At 45.0% G+C, this 17,221-nt stretch overlaps 1 protein-coding gene across 3 annotated transcripts in view; it reads right to left on the bottom strand.

Moving 5' to 3' along the window:
- Window positions 1-712: 712 nt before the first annotated feature.
- The window catches only part of HKDC1 (hexokinase domain containing 1), a 39,620-nt gene continuing 23,111 nt past the window's right edge, over window positions 713-17,221 (bottom strand). For 2 of the 3 annotated variants that reach the window (XM_027530697.1, XM_027530698.1), the window contains 10 exons: window positions 16,654-16,887; window positions 15,344-15,648; window positions 13,625-13,770; window positions 13,406-13,525; window positions 10,335-10,430; window positions 10,065-10,164; window positions 8,490-8,673; window positions 6,229-6,384; window positions 5,366-5,599; window positions 713-1,637 (listed from right to left, as the gene is read on the bottom strand). In XM_027530697.1, coding sequence (XP_027386498.1) covers window positions 1,490-1,637; window positions 5,366-5,599; window positions 6,229-6,384; window positions 8,490-8,673; window positions 10,065-10,164; window positions 10,335-10,430; window positions 13,406-13,525; window positions 13,625-13,770; window positions 15,344-15,648; window positions 16,654-16,887 — 1,723 coding nt within the window. In that variant the 3' untranslated portion in view covers window positions 713-1,489. The remainder of the gene's footprint in view (window positions 1,638-5,365; window positions 5,600-6,228; window positions 6,385-8,489; window positions 8,674-10,064; window positions 10,165-10,334; window positions 10,431-13,405; window positions 13,526-13,624; window positions 13,771-15,343; window positions 15,649-16,653; window positions 16,888-17,221) is intronic. The other variant, XM_027530699.1, reaches the window with a different exon arrangement.

The following is a 17,221-nucleotide window of genomic DNA, read 5'->3' as shown; positions in this document are numbered from 1 at the left end:
AGAATATCAAATATCATTCTACTCAATTTGTTACCCATGATAATGGCCTACACTTTTTCTAAGAAAAATTTCTTGGAAGACTTTATTTCAATCATGCCTCTATCTAGGAAATATTTAATAGGAATGGCACAGTGCTGGGTTCACTGGGCCAGAACAAAAATGTTTCTAACAAAGCACTTACAATCTACCAGGCCTGATAAGAAATGTGTACAGATAACTCTGTGACTAGGTAGAAGGTTACAGGTGGTTTAGAGAATGGGAAGCAGGGAATTAAATGAATAGAAAGGGAAAGAGAGAGGACATCCAGTGGGAAAAAGTTCAAGGACAGGCCAATTCCTCTTAGTTCTGGAGGGTAGAATAGAGACAGATGGAGCATGTAGGAGGGGCCAAGTTCCAGAGAGGCAGGGGTCAGTTTGGACGATGGAAGTTCTTCTGGTCAACTCCTGCTGTTCAAAAGCAAGAGCTGTAGGAGCATGTGGTAAAATGCCCTGGTCACAGGACGTATTCCTTCAAATCAAATTCAGATAATTTGTTAAAGATATTATAGAAAATAGTCCATATATTTTCTCCTTGTTGGTAAGGAGTTTAAACTAGAGAGTTTAAACCACAACTTCTGACTCTTTGTGTCTCTTCTTCCACCAACAGAGCATGGAGTTCCCAAGTGATGAAATCATTTCATTCCCAGATGAAATATTAAAACTTCATTCAAAGATTCTTGGGAAATCAAATATTTTTTTTTATTTACTGGATTTCATATACCTGATAGTCCTTTAAAAAGCTATCATGTGCCACCTGTAAAATGATTAACAGGTGCCCCGAACAGCAGCCTCCCTGTCACTCACATGTATTGAGAAACAAATCCTATGGGCACTGATATAACTCACTTTAAGCATGAAGAGTTTCCTATGGAGATCCCTGGCAATCATCCTGGGATGATTTCTTCATCCTGGGGCTGAATGCTCCAAAGTTTTTGTTCTCACTTCATGCTCGAAGTCAACATGACAAGTTAGATTAGATCCCCAGGTAATTACATGAGCCCCTATCGTTCTGAAATGTGCATTCCCAGTAGATGGCCCAATCTGCTATACAAGCCATGACTGAAGCATCCCCATAAGGAATTCAGCCAGCCAGGCCACCTGGGCAGATTATGTATTTGCTTCCAAGTCCAGCAGCCACAGGACCCTAAGCCACAGAAAATTAACAGCTCAGGTTTCAAATGAGAAATTTGCTGAAATGGAATCTCTCGGGACCAATGCTTTGGTTTTACAAGTTGGCCCATCTTTGGTACAAAGATGGCAAATAGAGTCATTTAATGTTGTTGAAAGCCAGTAACAAAATTCTAAGAGTACCCAAGAACCTGGGGTTCTCTTTTGACCATCCAGAAGGTGAAGCCAGCCAGAAGCTTGCGTGTTGGTCTCTGATTAACTCATCTGCCAGAGGAAAGGCTGGTCAGTAGCCAAAGAACACCAGGCCCAACCCCAGGGGGTTCCTAGTGCTCCCTTTGTGCCTGCTGTAACCTCTTGGCCACAGCAGTGATCAGAGCTGCTCCCTTTCCGCTCCCGTCTTCTGACAGCATGAACATCACATCACACTGAGGAGCTAGTTCTTTCACAGTTTCCCGTAGTATCCGAGAAAAGCTACAGAAAAAGAGAAAGAGAAAACACCATTGGCACTTAATTGGAGCATGTGTCAGTGGTTCCTGCCTTTTTATGAGTAATGTTCCACTGTATAGATGTACCACATTTTGTTTATCCGCTCATCAGTTGATGATGAAAATGTAAACTTGCATAGCCATTATAGAAAACAGTATGGAGGGTCTTCAAAAATTTTAAAGTAGAACCAGCACATGATCCACTAATTCCACTTCTGGATATTCATCCAAAGAAAACAAAACACTAAATAGAAAAGATACATGTATTCCTAAGGTCATTGCAGCATTATTTACAATAGTCAAAATATGGAAGCAACCCATGTGCCCATCAATAGATGAATGGATAAAGAAATATGACATGATACATAACACACACATATACACACAATGGTATATTAGTCACAAAAAGGATGAAATCTTGCCATTTGCAAAAAGATGAATGGATCTAGAGGGAATTATGCTAAGTGAAGTAAGTCTAACAAAGAAAGACATACAGCATGATTTCACTTATATGTGAAACAAAAAACAAAACAAAACAAATGAACAAACAAAACAAAACAGAAACAGAGTTACAGATACAGGGAACAAACTACTGGTGGTCGTCAGGAGGGAGGGGACTAGAGGATCAGGCAAAACAGGTGAAGGGTATTAAAAGGTACAAACTTTCAGTTATAAAATAAGTAAGTTAGGGGGATATAATGTACAGCATAGAAAATATAGTCAATAATACTGCAATAACTTTATACAGTGACAGATAGTTACTAGACTTATGGCGGTGATCAATTTGCAATGTATATAAATATCAAATAACTATCCTGTATACCTAAAACTAATATAATACTGCATGTCAACTATACTTCAGTTTAAAAAAAAGATGGTAAGTTGTTCCCTTAACAACATTAAGGCTTTCAATCCACTAGCATAGGATATCTTTCCATTTATTTAAAGTGAAAGTGAAGTCGCTCAGTCGTGTCCGACACTTTGCGACCCATGGACTGTAGCCCACCAAGCTCCTCCATCCATGGGATTCTCCAGGCAAGAATACTGGAGTGGGCTGCCATTTAATTTCAACAATGTTTTGTAGTTTTCAGTGTACAAGTCTTATACCTCTTTTGTTAATTTATTGTTAAGTATTTTATTCTTTTTGATGCTATTTAAATGGAATTGTTTTCTTAATTTCATTTTCAGATTATTTATTGTTAATGCATAGAAATGCAGTTGATTTTTATATACTGATCTTACATCCTGAAACTTGACTGAATTTGTTTCTTAGTTCCAATAGTTTTTTGTGGATTCCTTAGGATTTCTATATGCAAAATCATATCATCTGCAAACAAAGGTAGTTATAGTTTTGCTTTTCCAATATAGATGCCTTTTAGTTCTTTTTCTTGCCTAACTGCCTGTCTAGATTTATACTTGATTCTCCCTTTGAAGTCACATAATTTTTTGACCTGGATCCTATAAGCCCCTCCCTTAAATAAAGACTTGACTGAGAGACAAAACCCACACAATCATCTGTAGGCAGTGTTAGAAGCAGTACAATGTTGAAGAACAGTGGCAAAAGTGGACATTCTTGTCTTGTTCATAATTTTAAGGTGAAATCATCCATCCAGTGCTTCCCCAGTAAGTATGGCATTAGCTGTGTGTTTTCCACAGATGCTTTTATCAGGTTGAAGGAGTTCCTTTATTCTTAGCTTGCTGAGTGCTCTTATCATAAAAGGTGCTCAGTTCAGTTCAGTTGCTGAGTCGTGTCTGACTCTTTGTGACCCCATGGACTGCAGCATGCCAGGCCTCCCAGTCCATCACTAATTCCCGGAGTTTACTCAAACATGTGCATTCAGTCAGTGATGCCATCCAACCATATCATCCTCTGCTGTCCCCTTCATCTCCTGCCTTCAATCTTTCCCAGCATTAGGGCCTTTTCAAATGAGTCAGCTCTTCACATCAGGTGGCCAAAGTATTGGAGTTTCAGCTTCAACATCAGTCCTTCCAATGAAGAACAAGGACTGATCTCTTTTAGGAGGGACTGGTTGGAAATCCTTGCAGTCCCAGAGACTCTAAAGAGTCTTCTCCAACACCACAGTGCAAAAGCATCAATTCTTTGGTACTCAGCTTTCTTTATAGTCCAACTCTCACATCCATATATGACTACTGGAAAAACCCATAGCCTTAGACTAGATGGAGCTTTGTGGACAAAGTAATGTTTCTGCTTTTTAATATGCTGTCTAAGTTGGTCATAACTGTCCTTCCAAGGAGTAAGCGTCTTTTAATTTCATGGCTGCAGTCACCATCTGCAGTGATTTTAAAGCCCAAAAAACATAAAGTCTCTCACTGTTTCCCCATCTATTTGCCATGAAGTGTTGGGACCAGATGCCATGATCTTAGTTTTCTGAATGTTTAGCTTTAAGCCAACATTTTCACTCTCCTCTTTCACTTTCATCAAGAGGCTCGCTATTTCTTCTTCACTTTCTGTCATAAGTGTGGTGTCATCTGCATATCTGAGGTTATTGATATTTCTCCCAGCAATCTTGATTCCAACTGGTGCTTCATTCAGCCCAGCGCTTCGCATGATGTACTCTGCATATAAGTTAAATAAGCAGGGTGACAATATACAGCCTTGACATACTCCTTTTCCTATTCGGAACCAGTCTGTTGTGCTAGATTTTATCAAAAGTTTTGTCTGCACCTATTGAAATGAACATATAGTTTTTGTCCTTTGGTCAGGTCTTGGTTCAAAGGAAGAGACTTGCAGGAATCACAGCAAAAATATGTGACCTCAAGGGGAGAATCAAGAAAAGATATCAGTCAGTTATCCTGGATAATTAGTCAGCATCTTAGGAAGGGCTAAGCATCAAGGACTACAGTAATAATATGTTTATCTATATATTTCAGCATGATTAGAAAATTTTACAAGCTGGCTAATACCTTTCTTCATCTACCAAGATAAAATGTAAAACATTAAATAAAAATAAAAGTTGTTATCACTGCCGTCTTTGTAATATGTCACATAGTCTACAGACACTGTTTAACTAAATTCTCCTGTCAACTTATGAGGTAGGTATGATTTTTATCATCCTTTTACAGATAAAGAACTAGGGTCAAAGAGGGTAAGAAACTGGCCTTGGGCCTCCCAGCTTCTAAGCAGTGGAGCCAGGATTCAAATTCACTCTTCATCCTTCTGCCTGCTGATTCTGAGCTCACACTTGACACACACTCTGTGATGTGCAAAATACTCAGTTCTCACTGCTCCATTTGAGGTCAGGTTGGACTGTGTTAATGATAACCACTTGTATTTACTGCATGTGTAAGTTGCTTCAGTCCTATCTGACTCTTTGTGACCCTATGGACTGTAGCTCTCTAGGCTCCTCCATCCATGGGATTCTCCAGGCAAGAATACTGGAGTGGGTTGCCATGCCCTCCTCCAGGGATCTTTCTGACCCACAAATCGAACCCATGTGTCTTATGTCTCCTGCATTGGCAGGTGAGTTCCACTAGCGCCACCCGAGGACTGTGTAAAGCCCTTTACATGTATGAACTCACCCAATCCTCGAGATTATTTCTGCCTGCCTGATACAGATGAGGAGCCTGGGGTTTAGGGAGGGTGATGAGCACGCCCACATCACAGCACTAGGAAGCAGAGCCCCTTTGTCCGTCAGCCCCAACAGGGTCCACATTCAGCCTCAGCCCCCAGCCCTGAGACTCTGGAGCACTCACTGCGGGTGCAGCTTGTACAGGGTGCCGTCCACACCCACGGTGATCCTCATGTGCTCGAGTCCCTGGTCTTCCCTCCTCTTCTCCACGATGGCAGCCAGGCCAGCACCATAAAGCTGGGCCGCCCGCCGGGACACAGCACCGCACACCTCCTTCACCACGATACTATCCTCACATGTGCTGTCCAGGCCGAGCTGCTGCAGGATCCTCCTGACCTGGAGGAGGGCCAGCCGGTCGCTGCCAGCAAGCAGAGCAGGATGTCAAGAGCTATTGCTGGGGCCCTGGAACCTGCTCCCCAGGGCTCACAGTCCCCCATCCCTAGGTGCCTGAGCAGGAGAAGAAATGGTCCCAGCAAAGCCAAGGTTGGAGCAGGATGCCTTAGAAGCTGAGATTCGAGAAGGTCTGTCACCCCCAGGAAGTCCCATCATCTTTAAAGAATAAAGTATGAGCACATCATCTTTTCAGAATCAAAAGTGGATCATTTTTTTTTTATTATTTACTTGGCTGCACTGGGTTTTATTTGCAGCATATGGGATCTATTTTCCTGACCAGGGATGGAACCCAGGCTCCTTGCACTGGGAGCACAGAGGCTTAGCCACCAGACCACCAGGGAAGTCCCTGAAGAGGATCACTTTTTAACCTAACCTAACTCTTCTGTAACCATTTAGGAATCTAGGGGCCCAGATAGGCTTCTGGCTCCTCAGCTGGGTGCTGTGGTACTGATGTAGCTGGAGAGAGGGAGTAGCCCCAGGACGGGCTCTTACTCTCTATTTTTAAATTTCAAATCTGCTGGAGCCTGGTGAGACAGCATCATGTCCCAATATAGGGCCTTTTATGTCCAGCAGGTGAAACTGATCATGAGTCACCTTTCAATCTGAGACAAGAACTTGGTTTCAAAGATGCCCCTGGTCCGGAGACGTTCTGAAATCTGGCCGCGGAAGAGGAGACCCTGCTTGGTCAAGTCGATCAGAATCTGCCGCACGATTTCCCCCAGGTACATCCCACTGGTCATTTTCTCGTACCTGTTGAGAGAAAGAGAGACAAGGTGGGTAAGACCAGGAAAATCAGTGCTGGTGAGTGGTTCCCAAGAGGATCACATGTCAGAGTGCAGAAGGCGTGCCACTGGCATCCACTAGCTGCCTGGGTCACAGTGGAGTGGAGTGGGCAGCAGGCCCAGAGAAGCGCATGCAGGAGACAGTATGATGTGGGAAGGCTGGGCTTTGGAGACATGTTGAGCAGAAGTCAAGTTCCAGCTCGCCACACATTAGCTGCATGACCTGAGTAAGGACTATAAACCATCATTTATGAAACCAGGAGCAAAGCACTGACCCCACAAGACTGTTGGGAGCCAAGCATCTGGTGCACAGTAGACACTAGGCTAAAATAAGTCCCTTTTCTGGCCCCCAAGCTAGTTTACCTTGGCTTTGTATTTGAAGAAATCTTCTCCACTAGATCTTGCGCTCCATGAGATAACACATTTGAAGTGTATACACACACCAAGGGTGGTCCAAAATGTGAGCTCCCTTCCCTCTTCCTACCAGGCTGTGAGCTCCATAATGGAAGGTGCAAGAGAAAAAGAAGCTCTACAATCAACAGGCACTGACCAGGCACTCTGCCCAGGTACGTGTGACAGTATTAATAACAGTGAGGTGGAGCTGGACTCCCACTGCCTGCAGGGTCAGATGAAAATCCGAGTGTGCCTGAGGCTTACATGCTGGACTTGCATTCTCTTAACTGCTCAGGATTTCATCAGTCTAAGGAACCAACACTTAGACAAACAATGGGGACAGCAAAGTAAATCCAAGTATATGCCCCCTAACACTCTCCACTCCAGAAATGAGAACCTCCAATGGATTCAGACACAAAACTTGGATGCCCCAACTTGGAATTCAGGTCCCTTGTGATTTTGGCCCCTGGTTCAGCTGGGCTTACGGTAACTTGCCTGCCTCCCAGCTACAAAGACTAGTGCCAAAGGAAGATGTGGGGCCACCAGGGCTGGTCTTGGTCTTGTCAAGCCTCTTCCTACTGAGTGTTCTCAGTTGAATAGTCAGCAAGGCATCTATGACCCAGGCATCCCATCACATTTCCTAGCTCAACTTTTCCACTTGGATATTGTCTCACAGTCAATCTATATTTTCATCTTGTTTTATATAGAAAGACACTGAGCTTAGTCGTGACAAAGACCACATGGCCTGAGAGTAAAACACTACTCTCTGATTCTTTACAGAAAAAGTATGCCAACCCCTGTGGAAATATATGGGCCCAGGCTAATAATCAGGTCCCCCCACGCTAGCTCTACCCCTTTCTCTCCTACTAAAGAAGCTATATGAGAATGCAAATGAAAATGTACTCTGTTTTGTGTTTGTTTTTTTTAACCATTCATTGTTTTCAGTGTTTTTAGTATGGTTAGCAATTGGAATAACCCTTACAAGTGATTGTGACCCATGCTGGGACATGACGTCATGGCTGAGAAGCAGGATTCCCATCCTTCACTTGCAGTTACTTCCCCAACCCCAGAACCACAGAGGTCAGCAACCTGGCAGCCTGCTCTTGAAAGACTGAGGATGTCGACCTCTAAACAGGACTTAGTAGAAACCCACCTTGAGAGGCCCACCATGCCCCTGCCGTGTGACATCGAGGCCACGGTGAGTAGACTTCCTGACAACCTTGGCCTCATTTCCAAGGCCACCCCTAGACCCTATGGTAACCTTATGGTAATTAGAAAAAGGCACACCTTCTGTTTGTTGGAAACTGGTCATAAATTTTGCTGCTGCTGTGTCCATGCTCTAGTTGTGTCAGACTCTTTGTGACCCCATGGGCTGTAGCCTGCCAGGTTCCTCTGTCCATGGGATTTCCCAGGCAAGAATACTGAAAGGGGTTGCCATTTCCATCTGTAGGGAATCTTCCTGACCCAGGGATAGAACCTGTGTCTCTTGCGTCTCTTGCATTGCACAAGGATTCTTTACCGGGCCATCTTTGCTTTTGCTCAAATTAGACACTTCACTGACATCTGACGAGTTGTCATAAATATACAAACTATACAAATATCTCTAATATGAAAAGGGCACCCCCATAGATCTGCTGAAGTTGGATGACCTACAGAAATGGACACACACCCCCTTCTCACCTCTGTTTGCCCGGATTCAAGGACCCCTCATCCACCTCCTTGTCATATTGGGTATGGATATCATCTAGGCAGCCATTATCTCCAAATCCTCCCCACTCGGTATTAATGCACATCTTCCCTTCATCCCCTTCCACCAGTTCAATGTTTCTCATCTCCTCCATGTAGCACATGTTGCTGCCTGTTCCTAGAAGGAATCACAAAGGGACTTTAGTCTTCAGAAGACACCACTAGATCTTAAAGAGCCAGCAGGGTACAGTAGATAGGAATTTAGGTTTGGAGTCAGATACAACTGGGTGTGGACTTCAGCTTTATATTTATAGTTGGGTGACTACAGGCAAGTATTTCATCTTTCATAGATCCAATTTCTTCATCTGTAAAAAGGATCTAAAGCCTGCCTTACAGATTTGTTATAAAAAAAAAAAATGAGATGATGTCTGTAAGTTTTCTCCTCATAGAATTCGTACCTGTGATACCATTATCCTCCTCCTCACCCTCCTCATTATTGATAAGCCATAGGCACACAAAGTGAGCCCCAAGTAGTCACAGAGTTAGCGGAGCTGGAAGGGACCATGAAGAACCATCTAGTCTTGGATAAGCAGACACTTGGTATCTGAAAGCCACCCTCTTCTCCTTTGTCCATGACCTGGTCTCAGAACTATTCTCAAGACAACAGTCCAGGTAATTATCATCTTCAATCAAACAAATCTCACCTCTTTGACCTCTCAGATCTAGCCCAACCCTTCCCATGGATGAGGAAGCTCAAGTCCAGACAGACTAGCAACCTGCCCAAGGTCACAAAGCAGGCAAGGCTTAGAGTGAGATGAAACCTCTCCTTGACATTGAAAACATCTCAATATATCCCCGTCTCCTTGTGCTATGTACTACTTACCCTCAGGAAACCCAGACAACCAGCTGGAACAACTTTCTCAGATTCTGTGATTACTTAACCAGTGCCTGCCACTTGGAATGCCCACTGCCCCTGTCTCCACATGTTCAAATGCCACCTGTCCCCTCACCACTTACAGTCATTCCCCTGGAATCTACCCTTGCCCTTAATCACCACCAGACTTTTTCAGAAGACTCCTAAAATGCCTATATCATACCTCGGGCCACTCCCTGCTCCTCTCCTAGGTTTCTTTCCAACTCTTCCCCATCCTGTGCACCTTCTGACAGCCAGAAGAGGTCAGAGAATAGATGAGGTACAAGTTGGAGCTGGAATGAAAATCTAGCTCTCTCAGCTCCAGGCCAACCAACATGATCCAACTGTGGTCTCCCTCCACCCAGTAAAATCTGCCCCAAGGCCCAAATGTGAAAGCTCCCTCTTTCTATGTTATTCTCCTTCCTCAACAGAAAGGACAATCTTGGCTTAGAACCCTTAGGGAAAAAGATATTAAGTAAAGACTTGGGAATTAGAAGACCTGAAATCCCAATCTTAACTTCATCTCAGCCATGGACAAAGCTGGCTTCAGAGCCCCTATGTAATGGAACAATGGCCCCCAGCCCCTCAGTATGTTAAAAAGTAACTTCCAAAAGATCAGATGGGAGCAGGCCAATGGGACACACCTGATCACTTACCTGCAATCAGGCCAACCTCACAATTACTATCTTCATAGCCACAGGTCATCATGGTTCCCACTGTGTCATTCACAACTGCAACTATGTCCAGGTCAAATTCCTGAAAAGGAAGAGAGCTCTGCTGTAAGTAGGATGTGCAGGCCAGCCTCAAGAGGGGCACATCAGACTGAAGTGGGCAGAGGCCAGAGTCGCAGGGCTGGTGTCTGATGACAGAGCACAGGGGCCTTGGGGAAGGACAGGTCAGGTATGAGCTTCAATGCCATATCATACATTTCTCCTCTTGATGGCCTCCCTGAGCATATCCACCACATCTTCCCCTTCACAGTCAGTAGCTTTGAAGCCTTTGGTCCACTCAATGAGTGTTCCCTGAAAGAAAGGAAGGCAAATTCATTTGAGCAATAGTTTGCTGGAACCACTGCACAACCTCAGCATCAAATAGATGCAAGGGACCGCAGCTAACTGCTCGTCAAATGCTTTTGACTGTGCTTCCATTTGGATCCCTAACACTGGACCCAGAGGCACCATGAAGCATGATGCTCAGGCAAGGTCTACTGTTAGGTGGAATAATTGCAGAAATTTACATCAACTCACGTTCCCTGGCCATGACTGCACAGAACAAAGACCACTTCTGATTTATCCAATCAATCACAATGTCTTCATGATCAAAGATAAAGCTACAAAATGTTCATCAAAGCATTGTTTAACAGGAAAAATGGATGGCTAAGGCGGCAAAGAATCTGCCTGCAATGCAAGAGATGTGGGTTTGATCCCTGGGTTGGGAGGATCCCCTGGAGAAGGGAATGGCTACCCACTCCAGTATTCTTGCCTGGAAAATTCCATGGACGGAGGAGCCTGGCGGGCTATAGTTCATGGGGTCGCAAAGAGTCAGACACAACTGAGCAACTAACACACACACACACATTCTGTCTTTCCAACAATATGGATTTATCATTGTATATCAATATAGGAAATGCTCTATAGCCACAAAAATATAATGTTTTAAGAGAATGTTAGCCATTAGAGGAAGATGTTTACCATACACTGTTAAGTGAACTCACATTAAACAAATACAGATGATGAATTATTCTATTATTCTTTTAAAAACCACACACACACACACACACAGTCAAATCTGGAAAAAGGTCTGGAACAATGCATACACCAGAGGGTTGACGGTGGTTCTCTTTAGGTGTAAGATTATAGGTACCTTTCAGTCTCTTTTTGCTTGTCCATATTTTCTGATTTTCCTAAAATTAATATGTCTAACTTTTTATACTACCAAGGAAAAGTATTTCTAATTTTAAAAAGATGGTTACACTGTTAGCCAGAAGCAAGAGTTATCTAGCCTCAAACTCCACACCCCTAGAGCTGGGAGTGGGTGAGCGCAGGGAAAGCTGGGGTGTCTAGGCCAGGAGAGCAGCTGGGATAGGAGAGATGGGCAGAAACTCTAATGGCAGCACCCCCAACCCCAGGGGATGAACGGCCACCTCACCCTGAGGCCCTCAGCTCCGGGCTCCCCCTCCTCTCCACAGTCCTTGGGAACCTAGGCTTCGTTGCTCCTTTCCTGGTGAATATATGTAGAACCTTAGAGATTCAACCCCAGTTGAAAAATCTTTCTAATTAGTTACAATTATACAAAATCATATTTTTTTAAAGTCTCTCTTTTTTGAAAAACTACTGGTTACCAGAAGGAAGAGGGGTGAGGAGAGGGGCAAAATAGGTGAAAGGGATTTAAAGATATAAATTACTAGGTATAAAATAAATAAGTTACAAGGATGTAATGTACAGCAAGAGAATATAGTCAGTATTTTATAATAATTTTGTATGGAGTACAACCTATAACAATATCAAATTACTATGTTATATACCTGAAACTATATAGTATTGTAAATCTATATTTCATTTATTTATTTTTTTAAATTTTATTTTATTTTTAAACTTTACAATATTGTGTTAGTTTTGCCAAACATTGAAATGAATCTGCCACGGGTATAATCCGTGCTCCCCATCCTGAACCCTCCTCCCTCCTCCCTCCCCATACCCTCCCTCTGGGTCGTCCCAGTGCACCTGCCCCAAGCATCCAGTATCATGCATCGAACCTGGACTGGCGACTCGTTTCATACATGATATTATACATGTTTCAATGCCATTACATTTCATTTATTTTTAAAGAAAGTTTTTTTTTCCTCCTCAGCCATTGGTGTCTTTGCTCCAAGCTCTCCCTTGGTCTCCCTTCCTTCTTAGTTATGTCTTTGTGAATCTGTCAGAACTCCTGGGAGGGAGGCCTGGAGGCCCAGTGCCCCAAGTCAGGAGGAGCAGCTGTGTCCTGGTGCCTGTGGACCACTCAGGACCATGGACAGCAGCACGTGGCTTTTCCCCCCTCCACCCCCAATTTCCATTTCTATGTGTATTAAATTTTAACAGCAGCAGTAATACAAGAATGCATTACCTTTGCAATGTACACTTAAAAACAGCCAAAATGGTAAATGTTATCTAAATTTTACCACAATAAAAGATGGTAAAATAAAACAAAAATAATGTGTACATCATGGAGACACTGACTGGATCAAACAGAGTCTTAAATCTTTGGTGCTATTCTTATTATCGTCATGAGCTCTCTGGCTGCCTTGCTGTGCTGACCAGGGTTCTCTCTGTAAATTGAAAGTGCTGTTCTGCTTTTACACCAGATCAGATAGCTTGACTGACATAAGCCTCTTAGAGAGCAGGAGGGTACTCTGTTCTCCTTGAGCAGGTGAATGGTGCTTTTATCCAAGAAAGTCATGTGATACACGTTTCTAAATTATTATGAACAATTTATTAAAATCATCATCCATGAAGTTCTTCAGTGTCAACAAAATATGTGTCAATGTGATCAATGTCTCCTGAGAGTCTAATATCAGGAAAGAAATGCATTTCTTCAGAAGCATTGGTAAGCTTTTGTTCATCAGACAATAAAAGCCTTTCAATGTACTGTGTTTCCCTGTTTATAATGACCACCCAGGAAGATACATGTAATATTACACACTAAGAGTTTTATAATTTGCCTTAACTGGTCATTCCCTCCTATCTCTTGATAATATGACTTGACCTCTCTTTTAACAATAATTTTATCCATGTGTCTTTTTATACAACCCGAAAGCATCTTGCAAACTTCAATCCATAATACAGTAATAGTGAAAATGGAACACAGTAAATAAAAAAAAGTAAATAGTCTAAATTCTTGATCATGTCTCCCCAGCTGCCCTGAACCTGAGACCCCTAAATAAAGTGAACAGTGACTCAGAGCTGCCTTGAGACTCCCTGGATGCAGGAGGGAGGCCCGCCAGGCTGGACCGTCTTACCTTGTCAATGCTCGCCTGCCTGCAGGGAAATGAGAACGTGAAGCCCAAAGGCAGCTGGGCTCCCTTGAGGCCCATGTAGTCCAGGAAGTCGGCGATGCACTGCACGATGTGGTCAAACAGCTGCAGGGAGAGAGAGAGCAGCAGTCGTACTGGACGTGCACTGGACGGGGTGGATGGCAGGCTGGCCCCCTGGAGGGTGAACCCCCGGCCGGCAGTTACCTCCTCACCCGTGCCCTGCATGATCTCCAGGGGGATGGCGAAGATCTTGTTGTACATCCGCACTGACCGTCGTCCACTTCTGATTTTTACCAGGAGGACCCGGAAGTTGGTTCCCCCCAGATCCAGGGCGAGGAACTTTCCTTTCTCTGTGGTAGAGGAAGTGAGGGTGGCGTTCCACCAGCATGCACTAAGCAGGGCCTCGTGTGCAGGCATTGGGGGAAGAAGAGATGCCGAAAGAGAGCAGGCCTAGAGCCTGTTGGCCTGAGGTTCGGGGGCCAAAGGGGCGTGCTGGTCAGCAAGCATGGTGTCAGAGCCCTGGGCGGGCATCCTGAGCCCATCTGAGGCCAGCCTGCTTTCCTTGGTGTCTGCTAACAGCCACGCATGATACTTATACTCAAGGAACCTCTGAGGGTGAATCCAGGTCAGGCTACCTGACTACAGTAGACTCGGGAAGGTGCGTCCATTCTGTCTGCAGGGCCTAGAGGAACTGCTCATCCCCAGCCTGAAATGATCTCTGTTCCGCTCTTCCCATCCCTGGATTCCCACACCCCCACCAGACTGATAAGAAACCATATCAAGTCCAACACCCATTACTACCTAGGGCAGCGCCTCTTGCTTCTCTGACATCTCAGGGCATCATAGTCTGTTCTGTGTGTCCCTCCTCTCGCTGACTGCCTCATTCACTCTGTTCTAATCACACTGGTCATTTTACTGTTCCTTGAATTTGCCGAAGCCCTCACACCCGGCCAGCTCTCTTACCTCTGACTCTGCTCTATTTGTCCTCATAGCCCTTTATGACATGGCATCATCTGGTGTTTATTTGCTTACTGTCTGTCAGCCCAGCAGAGCAAAGGTTCCATAAAGGCAGGGACTGTGTTTTCTTTACTGCTCTGTCCCTGTGCCCACAACAGAGCCTGACCTATAGCAGGTACTTAATGAAACTTTGAGGAATGGAGGCAAAAGGAAAAAAGAGACGAAAGAATGAATAATTGAATAGTGTCTTTTCCTGCTCTCATTTTCTCCCCCAAGTAGACTCGAAGGATACTGGCCCTGGAAAAGATCTCTGTTGTTGAGAGACTCCAAGTACAGCTGTGTAACCCTAAGTACGTCACCTAACTTCTCTGAGTCTCCGTTTTGGCATCCATAAAATGGGAATTATTCTCTCTTTACATAACATACAGAGTGGTTGTGAGCACAAAATGAAACTAAAGAGTCAAAAGCAAATTAAAGAGATGAAGCATTTTACAAAGATCAGTATATCTCGGTGAGATTCACGAGATGCAAAGAGATGAGTTACTTGTCTAAAGAACTGACTTCACTGTTCTGTAGCTCCTGTCAGCTGAGCACAGAGGACCAGGAAAAGGATCAAGTATCCAAAAAGTCAGGGGCAGAAAATGAAGAGAGGGGAGAGGAAGACAGCCAAGCCCCAGGAGAGAAGAAAGCTGGAGGAAAGGGAGGAAGACCAGCCAGACATGCCACGTGTCCAGATGGTAGCTCCCGGGGACAGCATCTGGGTCTTCACACACATGGAACCTAACTTAGGTATTCTTCACTGCCAGTGCCCTGGATCAACCAAAGAACAGATTCAGCAGAGTACTCTCCCTCCCTCCATTATAGAGACGAACACAAGGCTCTTGAAACAAAGATCCTAACTGGGTTTAAGGAGCTTGGATGGAGCTCCGGGTGGCCCATCAGAGAAGGGAGTGGTGCAGGGCCCACCTGTGCCATCCGGCATCCCACAGACGTAGGTGGGCAGCATCTTGACTGTGGCCAGAGGGTGGGTATCTTTCTTCAGCCCGTACTCGAACTCCACCCGCATCTTGTTCCGAATGCCCACAAGTTGTTCTTGGGTCAGCCGGAACAGAGCCAGCACCTTATCAATCTGCTTCCGCTGGGCCTGCAGCCGGGAGGCCACTGCAGTCACCATGGCAGCCCCCTTGGTGCTGCCACTCTCTGACAGGAGGAATCGGACATCACAGTTCGGGACCAGTTTCCTCACCACCTTGTGCAGGCGTTTCGGGTATCTGGAGGCAGGGGTGATGGCAAAATATGTAAAAACCATAAAGGCCCAGGCCCAGCCAATAGAAACAGATACAGGTGGAGCAGTGGGACAGCATCCTGGGGAGCCCTGCTGGGCCAAGGCTCACTGCTTTAGTTGCTGGATGGAGGGAGATGATGGGGGTGACTAGGGTAGGGTCCAGGTCATCTGAGGGAGTGGAAGGGACCCTTGGAAGCCTCAAAGAAGTGGTTATTTTATCACTAATATTACAACTAGTATATGGGTTTCCGTGGTGACTCAGCAGTAAAGAATCTGCCTGCAATGCAGGAGCTGCAGGTTCGATTCCCAGGTCGGGAAGATCCCCTAGAGGAGGGCATGGCAACCACTCCAGTATTCTTGCCTGGAGAATCCCATGGACAGGGGAGCCTGGTGGGCTACAGTCCATAGGGTCGCAAAGAGTCAGACACAACTGAAGCAATTTAGCATGCATACACTCATAATATATTGATTGAACATCATCTCTGCCCACAAGGAAAAGGTTTTTTCCCCAGCTCTTCCCAGGTGTACATGCCTGACTGAATTACACCTCTGTTAGTCAGAGGGGCTTTCATTCTCCCTACTTCTGTGTTTTCCTTCCGGTATCCTTCATGTGAACACGGCAAACTCTGCCATCCAGTTATTGCCCCATTTATAACTGGACATATCTTACTTTCCTATCTTAACATAGTGAGTATTCAATAATAGATAGATGAATATAGGGATAGATAGATGGATAAGCACATAGATGGATGGCCTTGGTAGTTCAGGCTATTGGCTTTAGCAAAATATTCCTTTAAGAATGATCCCCTAAAGCAGCCCTGCCAGCTAGATGAATGTAATCTCTGAATTCACCCTTTGCTCTATAATCTCAGAACCATAGAATATGGTTGGTTCTGGAAACCCAGAAAAGCAGCCTAGTTTAGAAAGAAAACTGGACTCTGCTCCAGGGGAGATTGCTTGCGGAGGGTGTGGGCCGGAGACTAGCACTCACTGGGGGTGAATCTTGTAGAGTGTGCCGTCCACGCCCACCGTGGTGCGGAGCCGCACCAGCTTCTTGTTCTCCCGGAGGCGTGTCAGGATGGCTGCCAGGGCGGCTGCGCAGAGATTGGCCGAGCGGAAGGAGACGATGGTGCAGACGTGCTGGACCGCAATGCAGTCTGCATCGGACGGCTCCAGGCCCAAATCTGTCAGAATCTCTCTCGTATTGGCTAGGCCTTCTTTGTACCTGGCCAGGGGACAGGAATGAGAGGATCACACTGCCCCATCCCATGGGAATCCCCCTCAGAGAGAGTGTTCCCACCTCTCGGGACTGTGACCATAAACAGGCTGGCACATCATCTTATAATAATAATGATGATTCAACAATGATCATGGCGGCCACCACTTATTGCTCACTCACTATGGGCCGGGTGCTAGTCTAAGGACTTGACATGTGTGTTAACTTAGTCCTCACAACAAACCTGGGGGGAGGACCGTCATTATCCTACTGTGCTGAAGAGGGATCTGAAGCACAGACAGGGTAGGTAACCTGTCCATGGCACACGGCTGGTGAGTACAAG

The sequence above is a fragment of the Bos indicus x Bos taurus genome, chromosome 28 (assembly GCF_003369695.1).
Source record: "Bos indicus x Bos taurus breed Angus x Brahman F1 hybrid chromosome 28, Bos_hybrid_MaternalHap_v2.0, whole genome shotgun sequence".
Classification (NCBI taxonomy): Eukaryota; Metazoa; Chordata; class Mammalia; order Artiodactyla; family Bovidae; genus Bos; species Bos indicus x Bos taurus.
The sequence above is the reverse complement of the archived record's forward strand: the minus strand, read 5'-3'. Positions and strand labels throughout refer to the sequence as shown.